This window comes from Indicator indicator, chromosome 28 (genome assembly GCF_027791375.1).
Source record: "Indicator indicator isolate 239-I01 chromosome 28, UM_Iind_1.1, whole genome shotgun sequence".
NCBI lineage: Eukaryota > Metazoa > Chordata > Aves > Piciformes > Indicatoridae > Indicator > Indicator indicator.
In genome coordinates this window covers 8,117,620-8,145,409 of record NC_072037.1, presented here as the reverse complement: position 1 = coordinate 8,145,409, position 27,790 = coordinate 8,117,620, and the positions used below count along the sequence as shown (strand labels likewise).

At 42.5% G+C, this 27,790-nt stretch overlaps 1 protein-coding gene across 2 annotated transcripts; it reads left to right on the top strand.

The window, feature by feature from the left end:
- LHX2 (LIM homeobox 2) lies at positions 1 to 22,682 on the top strand. Of its 2 annotated transcripts, XM_054393459.1 has the most exons (7): positions 1 to 16; positions 2,993 to 3,090; positions 5,317 to 5,334; positions 5,872 to 6,077; positions 6,834 to 7,216; positions 15,533 to 15,738; positions 22,395 to 22,682. In XM_054393459.1, the coding sequence occupies exons 2-7, from the start codon at positions 2,995 to 2,997 to the stop codon at positions 22,680 to 22,682; spliced, it is 1,197 nt and encodes a 398-aa protein (XP_054249434.1). In that variant the 5' UTR covers positions 1 to 16; positions 2,993 to 2,994. The 2 variants fall into 2 exon arrangements, with proteins under 2 accessions (XP_054249434.1, XP_054249433.1); XM_054393458.1 differs by lacking the exons at positions 1 to 16; positions 5,317 to 5,334 and having other exon boundaries at positions 2,890 to 3,114.
- The last annotated feature ends 5,108 nt before the right edge of the window (positions 22,683 to 27,790 follow it).

Here is a 27,790-nt window from a genome sequence, read left to right as displayed (position 1 = left end):
AGCTGGGTGGAAGCTGGTACCTCATTATGTGGTTGGTCTGTTTGTCTGGTAGGTAGCAGATGGTACTGGAGATGACGTTACCAAGAGAGGCAGGGTAGAGAAACTCAAGACCTGTGATTTGTTCACCTGTCACCTATAACAAAATACAGGTTAAAAGACTTTATTATTAGCTGCACCATTTTTTTAATGAAAAAAAGGATTCATTTCAAGTGAGTCTGTGTTTGATTCTAAGGATTTTTTTGCTATAGCAATTTTTGCAGTTGCTCATTATTCAAGAATATCCTGGATTTTATTCTGAACAATGTAAATGTCATTCATGTGTCAGTGTGTACATTAGCAGCTTTGTGTTTACAGTCTGTTACTCTCCTTGTGTTTTGGTGGCAAGGGTTGGATGTCTTCTTGTGTTTGTATATCCATTAAGGAGATAATCAGAGATAGCCTGTGAACTGAAGGGCATGCCATACCTTTTTAACCTGCTATTGGTATTATTGGTTCCAACCACTTAGGCAATGCTGTTACATGAAATAGTATATTTCAGTTCCGTTAAATATACAAAACTGTTTTGATAATCAGCAATGTCAGACTGAGGGTACGAATCTATGACCTTTCTTAACTGCAAAATGTACATAATCAGTTATGGGATAGGCGATTAAAATGGTATTAAAACATCTAAGGATAGTACAGTGTATAGCCATAGGTAAGGACGTATACAACAAATTGCTTAAGTCAAGATAAAACAAGGGTGTTCCACACTAGTGTCCATGGTGTCCAGTGAGTAATATTCCACCCCTCTGTTAGTGGAGGCAAACCTCCCATCACAGATGGTGTCTAAAGCACCTTGCAATGTAATGGAGCAAGGGAAGGATTATTTTATCAAGATAAACCCCATACAGCTCCACCAAGTCTGAATTAAAAGATGAAGTTCCATTGTTTCCAAGGTCTGTTATTGGGATGTTGGGTAGTTTGGGTAGTTCCCACAGATGGCAATCTGCTTGCATTCTGTATGGCTTCTTGAGTGGGATTGTGGCTATTTCTTATGCATTTCTACCAAAGACACATTGTTCTACTCTGAGATATGGAAAGGTATTTAACTACACAGAACAACACCAACAGAAAGATGAGAAGAAGCCTAGGTTATTGTGTAGAAAGAAACAGAGAAAACCAGTGAAGTTTACATATAAATGCAGCAATTCCAGTTTTAGCAAAGACAGTCTTAGCTGCACCACACCTGTAAGAGGCAAATGGCTCTGTCAGAGCACAACACCTAACAGTAACGTGCTAAGTGATGTAATCATTTGCAGTCACGGATTAAAGAGCATGTCTTGTGATCTCAGATGTGCATTCAGGTTTACTTTCTGTTGTGGTACCTTTTCTACTATAATTAGAAGTGTGATATTTGACATCTTTAATACTAATTAGCCCTTCCTTACTACCCACCGTCTGGCTAAATATTTAGACATTACAACCAGTTTCCCCTGGTGTATTTTTTGTCTTTTCTGGAGATTTCCTGAAGCTTCTCCTGGACTTCAGGAGACCTTGCTGGCCTGGTTTGCTACTTGGAAATAGGAGAAGCAAGTGTCTTTGGTCAAGTGAAAGGCTTCACAAAATGGAATGACAGAAATTACTGTATTATAAGGGTGGACATTTTTCATAACTAGTGTTGTTGGGTGCTTTCAACGAGCAACAAACCTTCTGGGGTATGACGATCCTGGAGTGCAAACAAACTTTTTTCCCCGTGCTAGAGGAATTCTCAGTCGCCTCTTTAGTTGCTCCAAGGGGAAACATGTCGCTGGCTGTCACCAAACGCCAACCTCCGAATGGGTCGCGGGCCGGGGGAAGACAAATGTGCCGGCGTGTGTTCGGGGCTGGGAGCGCGGAGCAGGGCTGCACACGCGGGAGCAGGGCCGGAGAGGCGGCCGCGGCCCCGCACCGCTCGGCGTGCCCAGCCCCGAGCACATGCCGGCAGGCCCGGGCGCCGAGGCAGCCAATGACGGCGGGGCAGGACATGATGTCAGAGGGGCTGTAGAAAAGGCGCGGAGCCTCGCGCGGGCCCGGGCTGCAGACGCGCCGCTCGCAGGCACCGCGCCGGGCGGCGGCTCCGGCGGCGGCTCCGCTCCACTCCCCCAACCCCTTTCCCCCCGCCCTCTCCGCGGCCCGGCCGCCTACCCAGCAGCAGCCCCGGGGCCCCGCAAGCCGCGCCGCTTTAAGGAGAGAGGGGGCCCGCCGCTGAGTGCCCGTCCCACCTGGTGCCCATCCAACTCTTCTTCCTTCCCCTTGGCTTTTTCTTTTCCCAATGAGCTCCAGCGGGCTGGGGGAGGAGCGGGGGAAGGAGCAAACTTTGCCCCTGAGCTGCCGCCGCTGCCAGCCCTCTGGACTGTGAGTGCGTACAGTGGGCATCGGCCCCATCCTCTGCAGCACCAGCCTGATCCCTGCCTGCCGCATCCTCCCTCTCCCTCGCTTTCCTCCTCTAAATTTCGCACAGTATGATGTAGGGGGCTTGTCGTTATTTTTTAATAATTATTATTTATTTATTTCTCAACGAAGATGGTTAATTTTTTTTATATTACTATTATTTATTAATTTCTCTCAATCGTAAAACTGCCCAGCCTTCTGCCGGCTGGGCCAGAGCAAAAAGCCTGGGACTGCACCTGGGGCAATGAGCCCTGCACTGAAGAAGCCTCCTAGAGGGATGTGCCGGGGCCGCGGAACAGACTAGATCCAAGCCCCGAAGCTCACACCACCAGTTATTCCCTCTCCCTCATCCCCTTCGCTCGCCTTTTTTGCACCCAGTCCCCTTGAAACCTCGGATCAGTGCCTGCGCTGCGCTCCGGAGATCTTTGCCAGGGTGAAAAGCCCGGAGACCAAGGAGAGACGGGGCGGCCGTGCTAGATGCATGGGGGAGGGCTCCGGTTAATGCAAGTTCTGGGCTCCTGCAGGGACCCCGACAACTGTCAGCAGCAGCAACTCGGGGCCTCCTCCTCCGCTTCCTCAGCGATGCTTTTCCACAGTCTGTCCGGCTCGGAGATGCACGGGGTCATCGATGAGATGGATCGGAGAACCAAAAGCGAAGCACCGGCCATCAGCTCGGCTATAGACAGGGGAGAGACCGAAACGGTAGGAGCCGAAGGAATGGGAGAATCGTTCAACCCCCTAAACATAATAAAGATCCTCAAAGATACAGGGTTTTTCCCTTAAAATAACAGATCGGGGTAAAAAGTGTGCAAAATGCTAAATCAGAAGCAAATTAAGCATAAAGGCACTCCAAAAGATTAAATAAAACCGTGGGAAAAGGCATGAAACTGTTAATTATTAATAATATGCATAGTAATAGTAACGCTTGGGTGAAATGAACGGTACTGCTCGTTTGAGAAAAGAGAAAGACGAGCCTTTTGGTAGCGTCCAGGAACTCATTCCCTTCCCGTAGCCTGTCCGGCCTTGCAAAGTTTTTAGGAAGAGGTGAAGTATGCTTTTCTACAGATAACATTTTGGCACAGCATTTTTTTTTTTGGCTGCAGAATGGAAACGCAAACACCAAAGAACCCAATTTTGTGTTATTTTTCAGGGAGGATGCTGATGGTGAGTTAGTCATTACAGCATTTATAAACGACAATTAAAAACCACAAAACAAAAACTACCCCAAAGTCGAATGCCTTTAAATGACGATTAAAAAAAAAATAACCATAATATCTATGAACACTGGGTTTGCAAACATGGCAAACAGAACAAGAGATATGAATGGTTGCAAATTTTACTAACTTGACCACTTTTTGTCTTATGTCTGCTGCTGCATAGTACTTTTGTCTTAATACATTTAGGTAATAAATAAGATACATCCTTCTGACCAGGGCTGAGCTAGCAAAGTGGAAAATATTTCTGAAGAGTTAACTGATACAGTATTTTATGTAGACAACCTTTTTCTTGTTTGTTTGTTAAGAAATGATCATTCTGAACTGAAATGACCCCGTATTTTGGTTAAATGTTGTCTTGTAAGCTGATATGGCCATAAGGCAAGAAAGGTATCTGTTCTTGGTTTCTAAAACTTCATCAGTATGTTATTTCTCTTAATGCCATGTAGAAATTTACTTAAAGCTGACAATGAAAGTATTTAATGCTGAAATACAGGCTGAAAAGCAGCCTTTATACAATAAGGGTTGAACGTAATTTCTAATCTAAATGGGTTTGGTATTCTTCAGAAAAGTTAATATTTCTCCGTCCAAGTAAACAATATCAAATTATCTTTCCTGAAATAAATATTGCAGCATGATACCTTTATATGTAGTGTGTGTGCATACATGTGTGTATAGAATAAATGGTGGGGTAGAAGTCTGGATCCTTAAATACCGTTTCTGGATCTCTGAATATTTTTGTTACCAGAAATGCGAATCAGAAAAATAGTATTTCGTTGAAAGTGAATTTACAAGAAACTACGTTGGTTACAAAAGGATCCGTAATCGGAGTTCAGTCACTGCCTTAAAGAGAGAAGCTAGCAGTGGGCTTGTGTAGCTAACACACAGAGGTAGTGCCAGGATTTTATTTCGATGGAGTTCTGATAGTGGGGATAGTGCAAACAGTAGTGCTGATGGCGATGGTTCGTGATGCACTGGATGAAACTTGAGCCCAGCAGATGCTCAAAACAGCTTCAGTTTCTTTTGTTTCTTCCCTATTAAATGTCTTTTCTTTCTGCATTGCGCAAACACTTAAGCCTCTAAAGGAGGTAAAAGTAAACAAACAAAACCTTCCTCCCCACTCCCCGCCCGAATCAAAACGCACTGCCTGTTTATCACATCTGCGCAAAAATATTTCTGGTTCTCCCGCACAAGAACAAATCTGCAGCATGCTTTCGTGCAAAGTGTGTGATAGTGAGTTTGGAACAAAGTGGAGAGCAGAGCATTGCCAGGTCTGCCACAAACCCTGCTGCACTCCCAGCCTCCTCTCCTGAAAGCTGCTTTAAGCTGCTGGCTGAAATAAATCAGCGTGCTTAAACGGTTTCCGATATTTTTCTCTCTTTCTTTTTCGGCAGAGGTTGACAGAATATGCATGGATTTGTTTTTTTGCGGAGTTTCGATTGGATTGCGATTTGACACTGAACTATTAAATTATATAGGGGTTACATTTAGTTTTATTGCTTCCAAGTTTATCCCAGCATAATCTAAGGTGCTCTGTTGTTTTCCCCCTATTTTTTTCTTACACGTTTCCTACTATTTCGTTTTCCTGATAAAATATTCTGCACCTCAGATTTAGTAATGCCCGTCTTCTCTGCAGCTTTGTTTACTGATCCCTTTAGTGCTTCGAGTTCGGATACATATTGTTTGGAACCAGCTTGCAGGGAGAGCTGTGGCTATGGTATTGTGACTACTGGTGGGGTTTGATCGTAATTCCCTCGGCATTTTATGGCTAGAAATATACAGAGACACGCTCCACATACATGCATTCACAGAGCATTATACTCAGTATATCCATAATAATAAATTTTAAAATTAACTATCTGCGATTTGCCTAGTCTGTGATTACTGTGCCTGTTTACTGAGCAGCATCTTTTCTGGTTCTGGGACTGGGAGGGGGGAAAAGTATCAAAATATCCTGGGTCTGATCCTGACGCCTTTCCTCAAACCAAGGGTGTTTTCCTTCCTGTCTCGCCCTCATCTTGGGAAGGTGGGATGCCACCAGACCCTGGGAACACATGTTCCCGGGCGCAGGAGGCAGGTAGGGGCGGCCGGCTCGGAGCCCCCCTGCTCCGCTCCACTCCACGCCTGCCAAGCCCCTGCGAGGGAGAGGAGAAGCCCGGCCCCGGCCGGGCAGGGGGAGGGAGGAACCCAGCAGTGCACAGGAGTTTCTTCCTCTCGCTAACGGTCTGTAATTGTTTTCCCCCAGCCGACCATGCCTTCCATCAGCAGTGACAGGGCTGCCCTGTGCGCCGGCTGCGGAGGGAAAATCTCCGACCGTTATTACCTCCTGGCTGTGGATAAACAGTGGCACATGCGCTGCCTGAAGTGCTGTGAATGTAAACTCAACCTGGAGTCCGAGCTCACCTGCTTCAGCAAGGATGGCAGCATTTATTGCAAGGAGGATTACTACAGGTACAGCCTGCCCTCAGCCACTAGCCTGGGAGGAGGAACCTGTTCCTGGCCCCCCACACTTAACAAACTGTATTCTAAAGGGACTGTGGCAGACTGTCCCCATGGGGCAGTCTATGGGCCCCTAAAACCTTCCACTGGAAAAGAAGACTCATGGGGATGGGCTCCGTGTTCCTGGGAGGTGGCATGGTCCGGGCACAGGTCAGCCCCGGGAAGCACCTTAAGGTAGACGTCCCCTGCCCATCCTTCTCGGTCTGCGAAGGAAAAAGGAAATAGCCAAGGGGATCTGAGCGTGTTGCCTGCCCTGAACACGCAGGGCACTGCATTCACACCTTGGGTAAGGGCTCGCCTTGGCCATCCGTGTCTCGATGCAAGGGTGAAGGATGAGGCTGAGTCTGAGCACGCTGTCAGCCCAGCCGGCAACAGGGCTGATCCTTGCCCGAAACGGTGCCTCCTGCGCGGGCCTCTTCCAGCCCCAGGGAAGTTTGTGGGGTGAGAGTAAGTGGGTTTCCTGGTGGGAGCTGGCGGGGCAGCTGGTGGGGAGCTGGACGAAATCCCCCTGGATTTCCGGCTCGTGGTATCCACGCGGCCAGAGAACAAGCTACGCAAATGTCCCGGCTTTGTGCCATTGCCCGGGCTGAGGCGGCCGCCCCAGGCCCCCACAGCCCGTCTCTCTCTGCCGCCCTCCCGGCGGACCCGGCAAAGGCGGGCGGGGGGGATGCGCCTCTCACCGTCTCCTCTGGCCCTTCTGTTTTGCAGGAGGTTTTCGGTGCAAAGATGTGCGAGATGTCACTTGGGAATTTCTGCCTCCGAGATGGTCATGAGGGCCAGGGATTTGGTATATCACTTAAACTGCTTCACTTGCACCACTTGCAACAAGATGCTGACCACCGGCGACCACTTTGGCATGAAGGACAATCTGGTGTACTGCCGCCTCCATTTCGAGACTCTGATCCAGGGGGAGTACCAGGTGCATTTCAATCACTCGGATGTAGCCGCTGGGAAGGGCCCGGCACTGGGAGCGAGCTCTGCCAACACTTTGGGACTGCCTTATTACAACGGCGTGGGGACTGTCCAGAAAGGGAGACCCAGGAAGAGGAAGAGCCCAGGGCCTGGTGCAGATCTGGCAGCCTACAATGCAGGTAAGAGACTCCCATTTTCCCCCAGAGCAATGCAAATGGTTTGTTTCTGTTCACTTCCAAAGGGGGATTTCCGTTTATTTTAACTTAAACCGTTAATAATAGTTTAGCTGCAGCATAATTATTGAGATCAAGTGCTGTCAAACTGCAATTACAGAAGCTAATATGTTAGCATTTTTCACTTCAGCTGGAAATAAAATGTTTTGAAGCAAGGTCATCTGGTTAAGGAGGGGGAGAAGGGGGAGTGTAGCTTGAAATAAAATCTGGAAACCAGAGATTGGAAGTTAGCACTTCAGAGAGCTGTGAATTTTCTTTAGTAGCTACGCTCTGGGGCTGCTGATGGGGTGAACTATTCTGGCCTTGTCCTGAGCTCTTGCACCTCAGAGTTTTGGAAGGAAAGAGTGAGGGAGGGAGTCAGAAAGTGGCTGCTTCCCAAGTCCTGCAGTGGGTGGGGGTGCAGAGCTGAGGGTGCCTGGGCAGGGGCTGAAGGCAGCAGGTGTCTGCAGAAGCCTCGAGTCCTCTCATACCATGCCAAGTTCGGCCAGAGTTCTGTTTGTCAGATGTGATTCGGAGAAGAGTTGGGAAACTCACAGCATCCCTTTTCCAAAGCCCCGCTGTCCTGAACTGCAGCTGAGCCTCCTCATTGGGATCTGCAGAGAGAAGGAAGGCAGCAAAACGCAGCAACAGCCACAAGCCCCCGGTCTCTGCACAAACTTTGTCTTTCCGGCTCTTTATCGAGCTGCAAACTTTGTGATGTTTCCTCGTTTAACCTTCTCACCACCACAGCACTGTAGTTTTGCAGGCAAAGGAATTCGAGCCGTCTCCTGCCCACTCCCCACCCCCTCTTCCCCTATGTCTTCTGTGTCCATGTAACTGCCCATCAGAATGGGTGTGATCACTGGGGCTTCCAGCACTGCTCCTTGAGAAGCGCTTGGGCAAAAGACAGTTCTTAGTTGGTGATTTTATTAGCAGAACTGGAGGCGGGTGATCCTCCAAACCCGAGCTCCCCTAAGCTGCTCTCAGACGTCCCGTTAGACCCTGCAGAGGAAACTCTTTTGAGCTGCTTCAGCTTTGTCTGTGCTTCCCCGCCGTTTCCAGCCTGTTTCTTTTTCATTCTGTGCAACTTAGGCATGTCCCATAGGGCCTAGATTTGCCCTTAACTTTTTGTTGGTGGTGGTTTTTTGGGGTTTTTTGTGTGTGTGTCTGTTCCCTGAGAGGGCATTAGGTAAAGGCCAAGTTCGCTGCCGTTCGTGTCCAGCCGCACCTCTGCCTGCCCCGGGTGCGCGCTGAGCCGGGCTCCGGCCGTTCTGCTTTGCACAGGGGTGAAGAAGGTGTCGGGGAGAACATACAGTGACGTGCAGTGCGATTAGGGATTCGGGCTGTGTCCGTTATCTTTCAGCACTGAGGGCTTCGGAGAGGGGAAGCGACCGCACCGGGAGCGGGGAGGGTGCGGCTGTTTCGCGCCGAAAAGCAGAGTGAAAATAAGCAGCCAAACAGAGCGGTGTGCGCTGAAAATGACAGGGAGAGAAAGCGCAGCTCGGACTGGTACACGCACCGCGGGAACAAAATTGCCAGCTATTATTGATTTAACTAATTGCTGAATAATTCGGAAATGGTGGAAAAATCAGTAGTAGTCCCAGAGGTGAAGGTTGATGAAAGGTGTAGGTAGTGTTCTCCCGAGTAACGGCTGAGCTTTTTAACACACATAAAACATTCATCTTGCCCGCTCAAAACCCCCTTCTTTTTGGAGGGATTAGATTTTAATTGTCCTTCCGCTGTCTCCCTATGCAGGACAGACGTTCAGATTCAAAGGACCTGTAAACCAACCCTGCAGCATCTGTCCTGATTGGGAGCACAGCCTAAGAAAGCCTTGCTGCTCCCCGATTGCCTAACGAAACCGCCTTTAACTGGGCTTTTAAGAATTTGTTCTCAAAATAATTGGCCTGCGTTTTTTTCCCTTTCAATTTTTGTTTAGAGCCTGCAACGAAGCTTCAGAGATCTTCCTTGATGAACCTTTAGCTTCTTTGCCTAAACTATTTATCTGCTTACCTATTTACTAAACCGTTAATCGACTAATTTATGTGATAATAAGTGCCATTGATCTTGGAAATCAGACCAGGTTGCACGTTGATGTAAAATATCGCAAACTACCGAATTCTTACAAAGCCTGAAGTTTGTGTGTGCCTTTTCATGGGAAACTCCTTAAAAGTGTGGGAGTTTATCTTCTTATTTTTAATGGTTTTGTAAATTTTTTCTCAGAAATGCACTATAAATGCAGTGTTTTCTTCTGAGAGGATCTGTTGATGGCAGTTTGTATGGGAAAAAGGGGACCTTTAAACCTGGGCAGAGTAGAGACTGAAATTATTTTGTGACATGCAGCAAATATTCATCTACAACTCGAATTGGAGTGACTTTTTGCCCCCCCCCTCCCCCCCCCCCCATTTAAAGGGGACTACTTTTGCACGGGGTTGATGGCGTTTAGATGTGGATAGAGCCTGACAAGTGGAACAGCTTAGAAGGATGCTGAAACTTCAAAAAGATTTATTTGTCCTTTTCTTTTCTCTTTTCTTTTCTCTTTTCTTTTCTCTTTTCTTTTCTCTTTTCTTTTCTCTTTTCTTTTCTCTTTTCTTTTCTCTTTTCTTTTCTCTTTTCTTTTCTCTTTTCTTTTCTCTTCTTTTCTCTTCTTTTCTTTTCTTTTCTTTTCTTTTCTTTTCTTTTCTTTTCTTTTCTTTTCTTTTCTTTTCTTTTCTTTTCTTTTCTCTTCTTTTCTTTTCTTTTCTTTTCTTTTCTTTTCTTTTCTTTTCTTTTCTTTTCTTTTCTTTTCTTTTCTTTTTTTCTTCTTTTCTTTTCCCTTTTAAAAAATTTTTTTCAAGTGTGTTCCTGTGATCGTAATTTCTTCCTTCACTTGTTGGAATGGAGTTTGATTTTTTTTTTTTTTTTAGGTCAGTAAATCAATGGCTGAAAGCTTGCTGAACACAGAAGCACCTGTAAAGGATTCTGAATACTCCCTTTGTGAATTAGACCCCGAACCTCCCACAGCCTGCTATATTTTATTCATTCGTATCGGGTTTGTCTTTAACAGGAAGACACTAAAATATCCTCTAAAATGACATGTATTGCACAGACGGGGGTACGATAAAATACCCATAATCTGTGCGGACAGCGAGCGTATTAAGAGGTTTCCTTCCTCTACTAGCAGGAATATCCATAGTAAGAAGGTGTAACTCTCTAAGAGACTGGATACACACCCTCACGTGGGGACCAGGGCTGGGGGCATGCGGGAGCGGCTTTTTGCGGTAGGGCGGGAGGCTGCGGGGTCGCTGGCCCAGCTCCCCCGTCCCAGCTCCGCAGACGCTCGGTTCTGTCCCTCCCTGCCATCCCCGCCACGGCTAGGAAGGTAGCGGGGCAGTTTGAAGCGGACCCTCCGAACGGGCTTTGTCAAAAGACAGGGTGGGTGTTTTTGGTTTTGTTTCCGTTTTGTTGTTTTAAGTTATTATTTTCCCCAGACAAAAATGAGAAAAAGCCTGGAAAGTTTTGAAGAACCAATTTCTCTTCCCTCGCTTCCCTTGGGACTCAAAGCTCAGAACAAGCTCTCCTGCGACTACAGTTGCAGAGCGAGCAAACAGGAGCCGCAGCTTAAGAATGGATGTCTTGCAGCTATTTCCTAGGAAAAATCAGAGTTCCACCTTCTCCCTCCTCCTCCTGCTCTCTCCTTTCCCCACCCCGGTCACCTTTGGGGCTCCGTGGGCGCGGTGCATCTGGCCCCTCCCCGTGGGCCTGGGGTTGGGGTCCGGGCAGGGGCAGGCCCAAGGGTTGGGGTCGGGGCAGGGGCAGGGAGCCAGCACCACGCGCTCCCCAAAGGGCTAGGGGGGGCCCGGGATCTCTCCATCTCTCCCTCCGGCCTGGGTCTCTCGGGAAGAGCTCCGGGGCAGGGGAGCGGAGCCCGACGCGGCTCGGCCGCCAACCCCTTTCCTCGGCCCGGCGGGCAGCGCGGAGCCCGGGGCTGCCCGGGTTAATCGCGGCGCCCAGGGAATTACCGCGCACTCGCACCGGTTATTCAACGCCATTCAATTGGCTTAATTGAGGGGAAAAACCCTCCACGGCTGGCTCCTCCCGCACTCCCGGTGCCCGTCGCGGCCCCTCTCCGGACCCTTTGTTCTTCCGCCCCGTCCCGGGCGCTCTCTCCCGCTAGAGGCACCGCGGCCACGGCAGGGGGTGGGGGGAGCGGCCCTGCCGGGGAGGCACCCGGAGACGCAGCCCTTTTGTGCGAGGCTGCTGAGGAACGTTTGTAATCCCAGGTCTTTCGTGGCGTTATGAGGCTCATCCTGGAAGACAGTGGCTCTTTAAGAGAGGCTTGAGCTCTCTCTTTCTCGAAACACTTCTTGAAATGCCAGGGTTGAGGCAGTGCTTTCCGTGTCTGTTACTCTGAAGACTTGGCAGAGGTACCCTCATTTAAGAGTGGCCAGGCACCTCAGAAGCAGCGAGGGTTACCTTGCCTGCTTCAAGGGCCAGAGCTTCACCTCTTTTAATCCCAGTTGCAAAGGAGTTCAGGCATCTGCTTTCTCCGAGTGTCTTCTTCCACAGGAAGAAAGAGTCTATCACTGTTCCTGTCCGAAGTACCATTCAGAGGGCTCTGCCTCACTTTTGTCCCCTTCAAGTATGCAAGTACGGCAAAGTCCTTTACACATTCCTGCAAAACAACAAATAAGGCTGCACCTCTGCTAGTCTAGTTAATCACAAGTTCCCTCTCCAGGCAGCAGAAGGTTAAAACACCCCCTTGACTCTTATTACAGAAGGAAAGGGGTGTGTATTCCTGAGCCCCTGAATACGGAGAGCTGATGCATGCACCAAACATGCCTCTTGTTTCATCATTTTTTTCAGAATCAGGATTAGTTTGCTTTCTTTTGGGGTAGTTTAACATGTCAAACACAAGCTACTAAGAGCAAAAGTTCCCCCAAAGGAAATTCCTCTTTCTTGTCTTGTTCATGTGCCATATACTTAGTGACCTACTAACTTGTAAGCACATGCTTTGCTTGGAATCCTGATACGTGGGGGGATCTGGTGATCTGAGTTGGGAACAGTGTTCCCAAGTTTTCTTCTTCAAACAGTGTTTGTTGCAAAGATAAGAGCACATCTTCATTTACACTCATGTTGCTGTTTTTGGAAATGGTGTTAGGCGTTATTCAAGACCAAAATATGTTTTAGTCTTAGTGATGCTTTCTGTGGACATCACCATCTTGTGGCCAAGTGGACATTTGTGTTGTGGTGCTAGTGGAGGAGGCTGTAATTTCTGACCACTGGTGAGACCAGCTGAAGGATGGGAGGGCAATGGCCTGGATGTGGGAACTGGGGGAAAGGTACCAGGACCTTAGAAATGTCCTAGGGGCAAAAAAGAGACCTGGCACTGCTTCGGAACTTGTTTTATTGCAAAATGGGATGAAACATTTAATTTAAGACTCCTCTATTCAACTGAAGTGTTACCAATTGTATTTCTGAACTCCTCGCAGGAGCCGTAGACAGTGCAGTTGAATGGAAATCTTATGTACAAGTAGTTCAACCATTCCTTTGGGAGATTCACATGATCACCACAAAGGAACAGGGGAGAAGTGCCTGAAAAACAGAGGGTTGCATGAGGAGCATGTACAGTGTTAGTCTTCACCATGATGCCTTTTGCAGAAACTTCTCAGCTCTTAAAATCTTACACCCTTGGCCTGTTCTGTATCTGTGCCTGCAACGCCCATAGACACTGCAGATTCTGAGTGAGATGCATCTAATATTAGACCTAATAGAATAGACTGCTGAAGATGGTGCCAGGCACCACAACCAAACATGAGAAGGGAATTGGCACTAATTAGGAATATTTATGGTCATATTGGGTGGTGCCTAGGGGTACCCAAACCACTTGTGCAAGACAGTGAACATCAGACACTCCTATGTACATTCAAAATCTGGTCTATAAGTTTCTTCATAGAAAAGGGCAATATTTTGCCAGTCTCAAATGGTACACACCATCATTTCAATATTATTTTTATTTAGTAGATGAGTGAAACGATGAGAAATTAGGAGAGTAAATTATTCATTGTCCTGTCAGGTCTTGATGAAAAGCTGATACTCTCATTCCATTCTGGGAGGGTTTAGGATCATTTTGATTTCCTTGGATACTGAATGTATCTCATTCTCTATGGAACAGGTTAAAATCCAACTATTTGCAGCCCTAGGGTTTGTTTTGCTGCATATTAACATGAGCATACCTCAGTCCTTCAGACGGACATCTTGATACATTTCCTCCTAAGACTTTGCCTCTTTATTTCTGGGAGGGTTTGAAAGCATTTAAGATAACATACAGTGGTCTTTCCATTACTAATATCTGAAATTCTGTGAGTGCGTTTTAAAACCAAGCACTGCTTGGTTTTACATTTCCATAATAGAATTTGCTAAGAGCCATATCATTTCAGTTATTCACCCAGTGTCCTTTACATCAGGAATTGTAGCTGTGAAGGAGACTGGAGCACATGAGGTGACTCTCGTTTGGCAACTAGACCTCAGTTCTTTAACCAGCAAAGAGTTTGTTAATCAGCAAAGAGCTGAGTTCTACCCAGCTCCGTTAATCCGTTAATGCATTTTTACTGTCTCCTTTTAAGTGTCTTAGACCTTTTACATTCAGGTGCTTCCAGTCATTCCATGCCACAGGAAAACAAGCAGAAATGCTTCATATTGCTAGAATTTGGCACAACATACTTGAGTCTGGAAAGGATTTATACAAGTGTCCGCACATGCACGCACACATACACACACAGTTATATACACAGCACCATGTTTAAAGCTGGTTTTTAAGTTATAGGAGCACAGAAACACAGAACAGAGTTCGAGGCCTCAGATACTTTCTATGCATGTACTAAGCAAGCAAGCATTTGGTCTCAAAGCTGACTTTTTGCAGGCCTGGCTCTATATTGTGCCACGTCTTTTAGATGGTTTTTAGAAGCTGAAGCTTGCAAAGCAGCTACTGCACATGCTGCAGAACTGCTGTTTGCAGAACCTGTATGTATTTGCACTTAGGAGTACTTGCAGTTTATATGTACTTTATAAACCTGTTTTTAATGCTTGCATGTTTTTAACGGGGCCTAAACCCCCTGATGGACAGAATGAATTAAGAGTAAGACTATAAAGACAAGTCTGTGAGATGCACTCACTTGTAATAAACTAGCAATGATGGACAACTGAAAACAAGTATGTTTAGGTGGTTAAGAAATTAATCAGTAATTCACATTTTGAAATGTTTTTTTAAATTAATTTGCTGCATGCAGCATAGAACACAGACAGTGATTTTCATTATTTTTGCCATGAAACTTACTGGAAATTGAAAAGGAGCTGTAGATATTGGAACAGTTTGTCAGAGCTAATTCTCGGGTGTGTCCCCTAATTTTTTAGTAGCTTTAAGCTTGGTCCTTAATGGTATTTGTAAGAGTTTTCTATGGTATACTGTATGTACAAATAAATTAAAAACTACTTTTAGTGTATGAGATTATTTTACTTGCCATTCAACATTTAATACCACTTGATAATTATTAAAATGTTCCTTGCTTATAGACCACATTTACAGGTTTTATGGGTGATTTATGCAAATATATCACTCAGTATCATTCAGTGATTTTGGAAGGATTTAACAGAACTGATCATTCCAAACTGTATTTGCAAACACTTTCTGAAAAAAGAAAATATAGAAGTAATTAAAGAGATTTTTCATTTCAGTGATACATTGTATTAACAGCTCTGTTTCCTTAGCTAGTCAAATTAGTCATAATTTGCTGTCTGGCACCCGCAAACTTTGTTTCTTTTATGGTGTTTAATTTAGTAGTCTCTCTTGTACTCCACAGGGTTTAGTTTGATGGAGGAAATAATTGTAATTTTAACTGGTCTGTTCCATTGAGATTTAAGTGGACTGCATTGTACAGCTTTCTTTGTATGTTACAATGCAATTTGTAGTGATAAAAAGTACATTAAAACACCTTAAAGAGCTGAGCTCAGCTACTGTCCTACAAGCAGAAAGTGGAGGAAAGGCTGTGTGGAGATGGAGGGATTTAAAAAGGAAACAGACCTGACATTTTAAAAAGCCATAAAGAGGCAGGTGAGGGTCCTTGCAGGCTGGTTATTGTAAGGGAAAAATAGAAGATGCAGAAATGGAGGGGAAGGCAAGTAGGATTTGTACCAGTACAATACATGCCACAGTGTGTTATTTTAATTGCTGCACTCAGATGAACTGCAAACAATATTGGTCACAGAGCAATAGATTTACACGCCTTTTCCTCTTGTTGCCTTAAGCTTTAAGTTGCAATGAAAACGATGGTGACCATCTGGATAGAGACCAGCAATACCCCAGCAATCAAAAAACAAAGCGTATGAGGACATCATTCAAACACCACCAGTTGCGGACAATGAAGTCATACTTTGCTATTAACCACAATCCCGATGCCAAGGACTTGAAACAGCTAGCTCAGAAAACCGGCCTGACCAAAAGGGTTCTTCAGGTAAGAGCAGCAGTCTTTTGTCTTGAAAAGTAAATAAAGCATCATCTTTATGTTTAAAATGCCATGGATTCTGCCGATTTTCAAGCTTTTTCTTAATCATTCCTACCTTCTGTGAGACTGCAGTTAAATCCGAGGAAGGAAAAGTTAATTCTTTTTAGTTTCCCAATAGCAGACCACTTGAGTTCTAATTTTTAATGCCAGTTGTGAAGGCTTGGGGCACTGCTTGTTTTCCAAAGTTAGTTAGTTCTGATGCGTATTTTAGCTCCCAATTTGCCATTAGAAAAGTGAATTATTTTAGTTAGCTTGTTCACTGTAGCTAGAGAGCTCAGTTTAGAAATTACTGTGAATGCTTACCTGTAGAAGAAACTAATCAGCAGTCTGAATTTATATCAGGAAAGAGAGGAATGTATTTTCTTTCATAGACATAAATTTAATTTTTCAAAGCCATAACATTCCAGCAGCTATTGCTTACATTTATAAGTGTGTCTTAATTGCAGAAAAATGGTTTGTGAGCTTCAGAGAGACAGGTAGGGCTCAGAGACAGCCTCCTGGGAACACATGGATAGTTCTTGCATATTCACAGGCAAGTGAAGGGCAATAAACAAAAAATACTAAGAAAAACAAAATAGGCTGGAGAGATTCTGGACCTTACAGTGCTAATAACTAAGAGAAAAAAGACTAAACTTTTTTTTTTTTTTAGGCTTCCCAGTAAAAATTACTAATGAAAAACTGTGTACTTCTCTTAGTTACTCCTCCACAGATGGACTTTTTTTTTTTTTAAATGAGGCTGATACGCGGTGGTGCAAGAGATTCCTCCAATATAACCAGTGCACATCCTAACACTTGCCATAGTGCCTCTCATAGCAGCTATTCTTCCTCCATGTACATGGACAAAATAATTTACTGCATTCATCTATCCGTATTTTGACATTTTTCCTTTGTTTTACCCTCAGAGTTTAGACACTTCAGTAATATCCATGCTGCCCATTGCAGTGCACTCACACCTGAGTTATTTGAGAAATTTCACATAGTGCATTACAAAATGAGATCAGTGTCTAGAAAGTGTCTTACTCATCATCATCTTCCTGTTCTCTCTCCTGATTCTACAGCAGCTTTGATTTCCATATCTCTCTCCTCTTTTCATCAAGTGAACCTTTGCTTCCATCTTTTTTTTTTCTTTTTCCAAGTTATTGTCTCTGTTTCTTCCTTCCTTGTCAGAATGTATTTTTTTTGACTCCAAAGTGGGGCTCTGTGTCTCCATTACACTTCAGTTTCCCTTTGGCTTTCCTCATTGCTTCTGGTTTCATCTTAAATGTATCACATCTTGCAGTTTTAAGGTGCTTAGTGGTTTCTTTTTTTTTTTTTTTTTTGGTAGCAGACCCTTACAATTGCACTAAACTTTTTATAATTTTGGTAATTGGTGTTTCACTTATTTTACTTTCACAGTTAAATATGGCTAGGCTCCTTTAGCTGAAGAGCGGTGGAAGGTAATAGCAGTGAGGAAATTTGAGTTTTCCTGTTGGTTATGGGCACCCTCTACTCCATATTCTTGGACTTTTTGTTTGAAAATTATTTTGGGCCATGTAAAAAAAAAAAAAACAAATAACCTTATTTAGAACCTTTGTGCCCAACTAGTTTACCCTCTAATATGTGAGCGGCAAATTTTCAAGCCTGAATTTCATCTATATAAGTTTCAGAGTTGCTCTTTGCTGGGGAAAATTCTTCATGATGTTGGTTACAGAGATAGTGTCACTTGTTAATTCTTTGAGCCGGAAAGGTTGTCATTCCATCTGTAAGTTATTGAACTCCAAGTACTTCACTGACACTATTGATCTAAACAAGCATCATTAGCATTAGTCTGTCTTAGGTACTGAAGGCTCATGGACTCCCAGATGTACATACACACTTGCCAGTAGTAAGAAATCTTCCACATTCCCCATGTTGTTGTTACTAGGTGTGTTTGTAAGCTGTTTGACTTTCTGTATATTCAGATCTCAGTTCAGTTGATGAAGGGTTGTGGCTCTTTATATGTCATGAAGAATGTATTTTAATAGAAAAAGCAAGGCAGCAGGTCAGGATAAACAGATTCTCTTGTTCTGAAACCAGTGCATTTTCCAAATACACATAATAGAGTTACTAGGGATTTAGGAAACAACTGTATTGCCCTTACTATATAGATGACTATCTATATAGTTCATGTCTATAACATGTAATGAGGGTTCTTAGTAGATAAGCAGAGAATTTGACCATATTCTTAATGATCTCTGATACTGGATTTGGAAAGCCTGACTTCTGTCTTTGCTTTATGTACAATTAGTCATCAGCTACACCTGTTCAGAAGTGGAATGGCATGGAAATGTAATATACTGCTTCTTAAATGGCATTTCCTTCAGTGGCTTTGTAAAGCAGTCTGTTTTCTATAAGTAGTCACACTAGCATCACAGTAAGCCTACTTACATATTTTTAAAATACTTTTTTAAAAAATATTTTTAAATTTTTCATTCCAATTTAGCTTTATATTTGCAATTTCATTCATGGACGTCTTGTACTGCAGCTGGGGAACACAATCCCATTATTGTATGCTATCACTGATCTTTTTGTGAGTTTAGAAAAGAAAAGTGGAAGTAGATAGCCCTAGGAAGTTATGGATTGATAGCAATAGGTATGTACCTCTTCTCTCCCCAGGAGTCTGGAATACAATTATCCATGACAAAAGCAGTTTAGAAACATGAAGCATTATTTTTCAGTAGGTGTCTTGTACACTGCTCATTCTTTCTTGAGTCACTCCCCAGTGAAGTTGCTATGAAACCCTTGCAAAGATTACTGCATGTGTTTCGACTTCGCCAGTTCAGTTTCCAGAAGTCAACAAGCAGGAACATTTTCACAGGTGTGTGTGGGTCCCTGCACTGCCTTTTGGTGAAGATTTGCTTTAGGCCAGTGTGCTGCATCCTTTCTCCGAACCTCCCTTCATAAAGTATCCCATAGCTCCCCTTTCACTCTGTGTTTACTAATTATGACAGAGTAAGCAGAATGTGTGTGCAATGAGTGAATGTAGTTCTTTTCGTGGTGCAACCCTCTTTATATTTCTCCACTCACTAGTTAGTAAAATTCAGTAAACTTGGACGTCTGCAGGTAGCTATGTGAATGAGAAAAACTGTGCTTAAAAAATCTGTTTCTAGCCCAAGCTATTCATACAACTAATAAGTAACAGTTGCAACAATGGAGGTGTTAAAGACAAGAACATACAGTTCTCTAAAGAGATTAGATGATCTCATTTACTGCAGTATCCAAATCCTTTACAATACTGAGCCTATTTAATTTCAATATTTCCCCATCATATGGAGATATTATTTTGTTCCTATTTTGTTTGATGGAGATAAACAGTTAGCTGCACAAATCACTGAAACGACAGTATGATATTTTAACCACAGTAAATTATTATTCTGCCCAGCTGCTGAGTTGCCCAGCTGCAGGCATCCAGCCCCACTAACCAGAATGTGGTAGCATCAGTGGTGAGTCTCACAGATGCCTTTATTTCTCAGTGGGAGTTTTGGTTTGTTTTTTTCCCCTTTGATTTGAAATAGCTCAGCCTTATAATGATACAGTTGGACAGAAACCCACTAAATACTTCCCAATGATTTTGTTTATTCCTCAGCACTGAAGACCAGATTCCTAATTGTGTAGTTGATGTGCGCTAAGTCCTCCTGGAACAATTCTTTCAGTTATGTGTGTTTGGGTTATTGTTGCTTTGCTGTGGCACCATTACAGGTGCAGGGCCTGGATTGCCTATGTGATTACACAGGGCTCCTGCCCTCACGCATGGGCAGCTCTGCCTTGCCAGCTCCTACATGCTGCTTGCACAGCTCTAAATAATGTCATGGGGCAGCAGAAAAACAGGCCCATGTTCCTACAGCTCAGAAAACAACAGTTTTAATTCTTTCACTAGTCTTCAATGTGAAGTCTTGGCTGAATGCTGTCTTCAGTGCAGCCCAGAATATTGCCATTCTATCATCCCTTTCTATCATAAGACAAAGCATTTTCAGAATTTAGATTAATAAATATGTAGGTGTCTTTATAGTAATAATATGAATATTTGTGACTGGACAATGTTAAGGAACTCTATAACCATTCACTGATTAATCTTAACAAGACCTGAATGAGGAAGGAAGTGAAAGTAGTCACATAATTTCCATTTTTGAACACTACTCACAATACTATGTAATATTTTCTACATGTAACATGAGTTGCCATATGAAAGAGAGAATGAACCATGTTATATGTGTGACTCCTGAAAAGAGCACGAACGGTCCTTGGTAAGGGCATCTGAGCACAGGTTTCCATATTTAGTGGAAGACAAATGGGAATACATAAACGCAAATAATGCTGCTCATTTTTGTTTTCAAACCACAAACAGAAAAAATGCCATAGAGTGTCTCACTCTGTTAATGTTAAGGAGCAGCTGGAGGTTTAGGAATGATATAAATAAAGTAGTTATGGTGCCTTCTACACTTTAAACAAGAAAATAGTTTTGTGACTAGGAACGGAGATGTTATGCATATTTGAGACTACTGCATAGATAAATATGTATATTTTTAATGAACATAAGTGTGAAATGACACAGAAGTATGTATATATGCAACTGACTAGTGCTTTTGCCTGTTATGCTTTAATTACTATTTACCTGTGGTACATACACATATCAACAGTGGCAGCCTCTGAACTTCGATTTCACCTTCACATGTATTGTCCTTTTTGAAACTGGTAGAAGATATAGTACAAAGAAAAAAAAATCAAAACCAAATTGCTTGTGGGGCAAATATAAATGATCTCTTACTAAAAAGTAAGAAATCCCATAAATGTTCAAATTGCTGAGTTTTACCCTTCCAGACTAGCTGGTGCTTAGGATTGCATCTCAAATGGCCAGAACAAGCTGGTTTGCCTCACTTACATTCCCTGCACACAAGCCTCTCACCTTGCTCAGAACCCTCCTGCCAACACACACACACTTCTGCACCTCCCTTCTTGCATGGCTCTGAACAAACCAGCACCGGACAGGACACTGGTTGTGAATGTGTCAGGCAAAAATGCCACATTTGGGGAGAAGGCTTTCCAGGAAAAAGAGTAAGAGTGCTCAATAGGGGGAATTTGGAGCATCCGTAGACAAGAAGAAAAACAGTCAAAGGAAAACCAGCTGAGACATCTTTATCAGTTCTAACTGTGGCTGGCAAGCTGAGGATGCAAAGAGGACACCTTACAGGACTGCTATATTTATGGATTGTTCCTCCATTAGCAGTCTGGCTTAAAGTGGATCCTGTGGCAGGGGCTATGCTGTAACAGAGTTAGAGGTCAGATTTTCTGTACAGATTGGTGTGCCCTCATGAGCTCCATGCATTCAGTTTCCCTGTATATACCACAGAGGAGATAGGATGGAGATACTGTATGGCTATGCAGATCCTTTCACTTGCTCAGTTCTTTTCTCTGTCAGAAACAGAAATGATGAGGCTCATTGCACCTGGAATGGAAACACTTGGTGGTATTCCTTATAGCAGGTCAACGTGAGAACAGTAGGATCAAGACTGAGTCCACTGTAAAGAATGTAACTGTCACAAAGGCCTTCTGATAAATAAGAACAGCTAGTTTGTAGCAGTAAAAATTGCTTGGTATCCACAGAGCTCAGGTTAAACAGAGTATTTAACTACACTTTCAAATTTAGCCAAAGTAATGTGCTGTGCCTCAGTCTCATGCAAGTTTCACGAATACATTTAATTTCACGTATCTTAAATAGATCAGAAAAAATATTTTATCTTTAAGCAAATCCTGCAAACAGTGGAAAGCAACATTAACTTGGACCTAAACAATGAAATTTAACTGAGAAAGGTGAAATTGTAGCTTTCGTTCTTCACTCAGAGATAATCAAATGATACAAGAAGTAGCAATCTTGGAAAATTTTCTGTATGTGGATGTAATTCCTACTGAAATGACAGCTTGTAATACGATGTGGATCTTTAGTACCATCCAGGCCTCTTTTCCTGACATCATTCCAGTACTGAAAACATTTGGAAAAGGAGAGTGGCATAGGCAAAGGGAGCTGCAGCATCTGAGAGAGAAGAGTAAGAGGCCAGTCCTTTTAGAAAAGTAAGAGCACTGCAGACACTGAGGCATGAGAAAATCCCTGGGAGAGCTCTTGGGGCCTGAAGAAGGGCAGGGTGTTGAGGTTCTGGGTCACCTGCTGCTTACAGTGGGAAATGGACTTGAGATATGAGGATGCTGAAATTTGTTGTTTTATATTCATCAGATGCTTGATGTCTGCCTCATCCAGACAAATACTTCTGGGATTGAGGGCAATTGAGGATTCACGCAGGCTGCCAAATTACTGAGCATCTTTATACATAGACTGCACAGAAAGGCTCCCCCCCTCCATCCTTAGTCCACTCCTGTTCCAGGCAGACTGTTTATTCAGGATTGCAGAAGAGGGAAAGAGGAATGCTTTACAGGCATGTAGAGGACACTTCTCCTGACTGGGGCTACTTTTCTAACCATGTTACCAGTACAAACACCTTCCCTGATTCAAGCATTGGTGAATTTGTGAATATGCTTTTGCCTTTTTAAACACTGCAGCTCTTTAAATGCTACCCTGTTATATTAAACTATTTCAGGTTTGGTTTCAAAATGCTCGAGCCAAATTCAGACGGAACCTCTTACGTCAAGAAAACACAGGGGTGGATAAGACTTCAGACTCAACACTCCAAGCAGGAACCCCATCAGGTCCTGCCTCAGAAATATCCAATGCCTCCATGAGTCCATCCAGCACTCCCACTACTTTAACGGACTTGACTAATCCTACTATGCCTACTGTGACATCTGTCTTGACATCAGTGCCCGGAAGTCTTGAGGTTCACGAATCTCGAAGTCCTTCACAAACAACTCTCACAAATCTTTTCTGATGACTCTTTCTTAATAATTTCTTTAAAAAAGAAATTATTCTTAGCTGAAATTCCAAGTGTATTTTAATAGAGGCTTTGAGCAACTGACTAACCACAATTAGGATCTCTCCTAAAAAAAACAGAAGGAAATGTAGTGTTCTGGTATTATGGAGTATGGACTGAAGAATAACTTGGAAGATCTATTGCAACACAACATTTGTGTAACTGTACAGTTTTGTGGACTGAGCAAGGGAAACAGCAATTAATTTAAGTTGGCTAAAGCTTCTGTATTTTCAAAGACTGCCATGTGCCTTATATACTGTTTTATCTACATTCTTTGGATTCCATGTCCACTTCTCTCTTTTTCTCTCTGTATATTTATGACCAGGGCAAAAATGTTAAGAGTTTGTTACTTTGAATAGTCCTAAGCCTTTCATTGGTTGCTTTGTTGTTTTAGAATTTTAAGGTCGAAGTCTGTTCGAATACCAGAATTTGTAAAATCTAACCAGTAATAAAACCACTTATGGAAACTACTTGGTAATGGCTGCAGTTACATTTAACATTACTGTCACAATCAAGATAGGCTGGTTGTATTTAAAAGGGTTGGAAAACTGCACTTCAAGCACAGTATCTGCCTAGGATAAACTCTAAATATGATGTACACATTCTTCTTGTTCCTGAAGTATATATGGGTGAGAAATCCAGCCTACACAACAGTCTAGGTATCCTCACTGTAGAGAAATAATTGTTAGTTGCAGGTAGAAGTTGTCAGATAATGTTAAAATTCAGACAGAACAACTATACTTGATATGTGAAAGAAACTTGACTCCAGCTAGAATTTCTGAAAACTGTCTTGCTTTTGTGCAAGAGCTTCATTCCATGGAGGAATCAAGTGGGGTCTCCAACAGCTGTGTGGCCACAACCAGTCCATTATAGAGGTGGACACTGGGTAATGTTTCCCTAGGAAAGAAACAGAAATGTTTCAGGTTATTTTGGAACACTGGTGGGCAAAGTTGAGGCAAAATTATGTTCTGCAGAGTCACAGCCTTACATTTTTTGTGATGCTTTGAAGGAATAAAACACCAAGGAAGAATATGGTATTATTGATACTAACAAAAGTGATTATTCCTTGAATGGTTACGGACCTTTCAATACAATTGAATTATTTCTCACCCAAATGTTTGTGCAGAATATAACTCATATTTTGAGGTTTCTTCCTATTGTTTTAAAAGATGCTTTTCTGTAATTAAAGAAATACCTCAGCAAAGTTTAAATATGTGTAAGGAGTACACATTATGCTGTTTGCCCAGTAGTTTTATAGATTTTGAGTGGTACATAAGATGCATATGTTTGTTCCTTTTCAAACCTGTCACAATCAGTTTATTTCAGTCAAATGTTAGGTTTTTGTGATTAGCTCTCTAAAACTAATCCCTCATTCCCATTGGATCAAAATTGCTAAAAGATTATTCCAAATAAACAACAAGATAGGTGCCAAGATTTGGGTTTGCCTTTTCAGTGCACTGAAGATGATTTAGTAGGCCAGGGTCTTGGGTAACAATGTTTTGGTTTTTACTGTGCTACATTTATTCAGCTTTCTCAGCTGAAAATTTGCCATTCTGGTACAAGTCAAATTCCTATTGAGATCAGTGAGAGATCTCAGAGGATAAGGACTGTGGAATAGAAATGCTGACATAATTAGGTCATTTATTAACCTTTTTTACACTTCATCTTAACCTCCCCTCTCCCCCCCAAAGTGAATTATCTGAAAAGCAAAATAGTCCTAAAAAAATCCTAACTGGCTGAGATATGTGAAAGGGATTCTGTTCTGGTCACTAAACCCAACAGGCTAGTATAGTCCATGAGGTTTATGCACACTGATGAAACATTTAAAAAACATAATTAGGTTTGAATTGATAACTGTTACAGGTTTGTCCAAGACATTTTTCCTCATAATATAAATGTCTAATAAGGAAATTGTGCTGGTTGGTGGACTGTAAAAGAGTGCACATCTGCCTTTCAAAGTCATTCAAACACAGGTTCTGCTGTATGTAATGTTTTGTTCATTGTCAATTACCCTGGAGATTTTTTATATTTTTTTTTTTTTACATGCTTAGCTGGATCTTTTCTTGATTTAAAAGGCAATGTTGATCCACTGTTAAATGGATACAGCCCATAATTAACAACCCTGTGTATTAACCTGTAAGCGGTTTAAAAACCTGAAACCTGAACTCTGGAGTGTTGCAGCAAATGGAGCGGGTACCAATTCAAATGGCTCTTTAAAACTGCAGTGCTATTTATTATTTGTGGTCTTGTATTTTAACTACCTGAATCCACATGGATGGAAATACCTTTCAAATCAACTCTCAATATTGCCTTTTCAAATAATTGACATTTCTGAAGGGGAATACTCTCATGTTAATCTTATCTAAAACCTATAAGAGACAATTAGAGGAATTGTCTGGTTTAATCAAATCAGGGATTTTGCATATAAATAAGAGACAATATTCTATGTAGGGTCTTTATGTAGGTGCATTAGGATTCACTTACTGGCTCCAATGACCTATGTTGTCCCCATGATTGTTTCAATCCTGTGGTATTGTTTGGTTGTTTAGAGCTTGTTGGTTTTGAATGCTGTACATTTTTTTACTACTGCAATCCTAATGTTTCTTCACATACTTGTACAGTTCCACATTTGATGTATTAGTCTGAAATTCTGTTAAAAACATGAACAAAAATGGAAATGATATTTCTTTGGAAGTGTATTTTTACTGTATATCTAATTTGAACTAGTTGAACATACTTCTTTACATTTTGCATGATAGGTGTGTAGTTAATTTTTTAAATATGAAAGAGACATAAGAGTAACTTAGAATGAGAATATAATGAAACCTATACAAATATGGAAAATACATACAATGATTTGCTACTTTTTGACTCAAGAAACTTTTTGAAATACATTTTTACCAAGTTTAATTATGCTAATGCAGATATTTTGTCTCTGAGTTCATACATAATACAGAACATAAAAGGGCATTCCACACTAGAAAACCTTGCAAGTCAGCATGGTACCCAGCAGTACCCTGGATTGTTCTTGTCAAGCAAAGGGAAAGAAGATTTGATTTTAAGAATGCTGAGTAAATATATTTTGACCTATGGTAGAGAGGGATAGCATCACCTTAAAGTGATAAGCGATTACAATTTAAAATTTACTGACACTATTAATAGCTACATTTCATTGAAGTTATTTTTTCTTTCAAATTATCTAAGTTTGGGAAAAGAAGATTACGGATCATTGTACTAATGAAGAAACTGGATGCTTGCCCTGGAAGCAAAAGTCAATTTATCAAATATACTATGGATGGAGAAAATGCCCCCAGGGTATTTTGGTTTCCAAACTATATTTTTTCCCTAGCTGTTAAAAAACCCAAACATATTTAGAGCACTTTTCTCTAACTGTTATTTTTTGTCTGTTGGAAGATAAAGTCTAAATCCTAGGCACCTGTAATAATAATATTAATCTAAAGGAAAAAGAGAAAAATACAAATCGAAATACCAATCATGCTTAGGCATGATGATAGCAAAGACATTCAGGTCATTGAAAGAAGCTCCATGTGAACATGCTGATGGTCTTCACAGTGACTGAATGCTTGCAAACTGAAAGTAGGTGAATTGTAATCTTTTTTGTACTTCAGAAAGCCAGGATGCTGGTTTTCACAATGAAATTCAATGTATTGCCATTAGAAAGGGCCATAAAATCAAATACAGTGTGAAGAGAGAAGCCTGGGCATTTTTAGAAGGGAATTTTTTCCCCTTTTCTTTCCATCTTTTTAACCCTGCTTCTTCTCCAGGACACACCATGAACTACTGGCAATAGGCTCAGTTCACTTTAATGAAGGATAGATCTTCTTCCAGCCTCAGGGTTTCTATCCTCTGGCTTACTTGCATTCTTCATTGACACTGGCAAACACTCTCATTTACCTCACACCATGTGACTGTCCACAGCATCTATAGTGTGAATCCTCCAACCAGCTAAATGCTTCAGAGGGGTTTTTTCCTACCTCTGCAGGAATGTATCCCTGCTGACTAAGGAGGATTTAAACCATTCCTGGTAACAATTAATTTATTCCCAGCTGAAGTAATGATCTATAAAATAATGGTCTATGCACTCTGAGATCACTTTGACCAGCTTTTGGAAAGACTACAGGTGAAATATACATGCAACATGTCCAGTTCATGTGAGCAGTCAGGGTTTTGGTGGGTGTGAAACGCTTGTGAGTCCACTGCTTGGTGCAGCTGCCAGCAATCTGCATCTCTGTTTTCCAAGCTTATAGTACTGCACTTCCCTTTCCAGACCTTCAAGTCCTTTTAATTTTCTCTGAGTCTGTGGTATCTTTGGTTTAAAACCCAAGCATAGCAAACCCAAAATGCTGCTCACACCCTCCCATGCACTGCATTTACAGATGCTCAGAGTATCTGGCATGATACATCACTACCCCTGTAGGTAACAGGGGCTGTATGGATCGTGGGCTGTTCTCATTCTAATTAAAGAGAAGCAAAGGAATAAATATTATATTCTTGATTTACAGTGTATAAAAATGTGGCTTAGGAGTATCTTAGGACTGGCAAATCACTAAAAAGAGGGAATAAAGAGCTGGATAATAAGCAAGATAACCAAGCTGCCATGTTATCAAGACAAGCTGCAAAGCAGCTGGACTCAGAGTGCTCATGTTTTCACTTCTGTTAGCAGAGACACAGTCTTTAGTTCATTGCAGGCATTAGCTGGGATGCTTAAAGTGATGTGATGTGTGTGACTGAAGTTTGTCCTAATATTAGGTGAGTTACCAGTAATTTGTCTGAAAAGTCACCAGGGGAAAGATGGTTGCACCCAAAGGCAAAGTGGTGCCTTTTAAAAGTAAATATGCTGGTAATGAAGCATTTACCCTTCCTTCTGCTGTAAGGAAGGCATCTTCACAGCCTCCATGTGCTAGATGTGGTAAACTTCCCTGCAAATGTTAAATGTTCAGCAGGCAAGCTGGCCTCCTGGGGAGCAGGAGAAACTAACGATGTATATTTGCAATGAACTGTAATAATTTGTAATTGTAGTCAATATCCATGTCTCATTTTGCTAA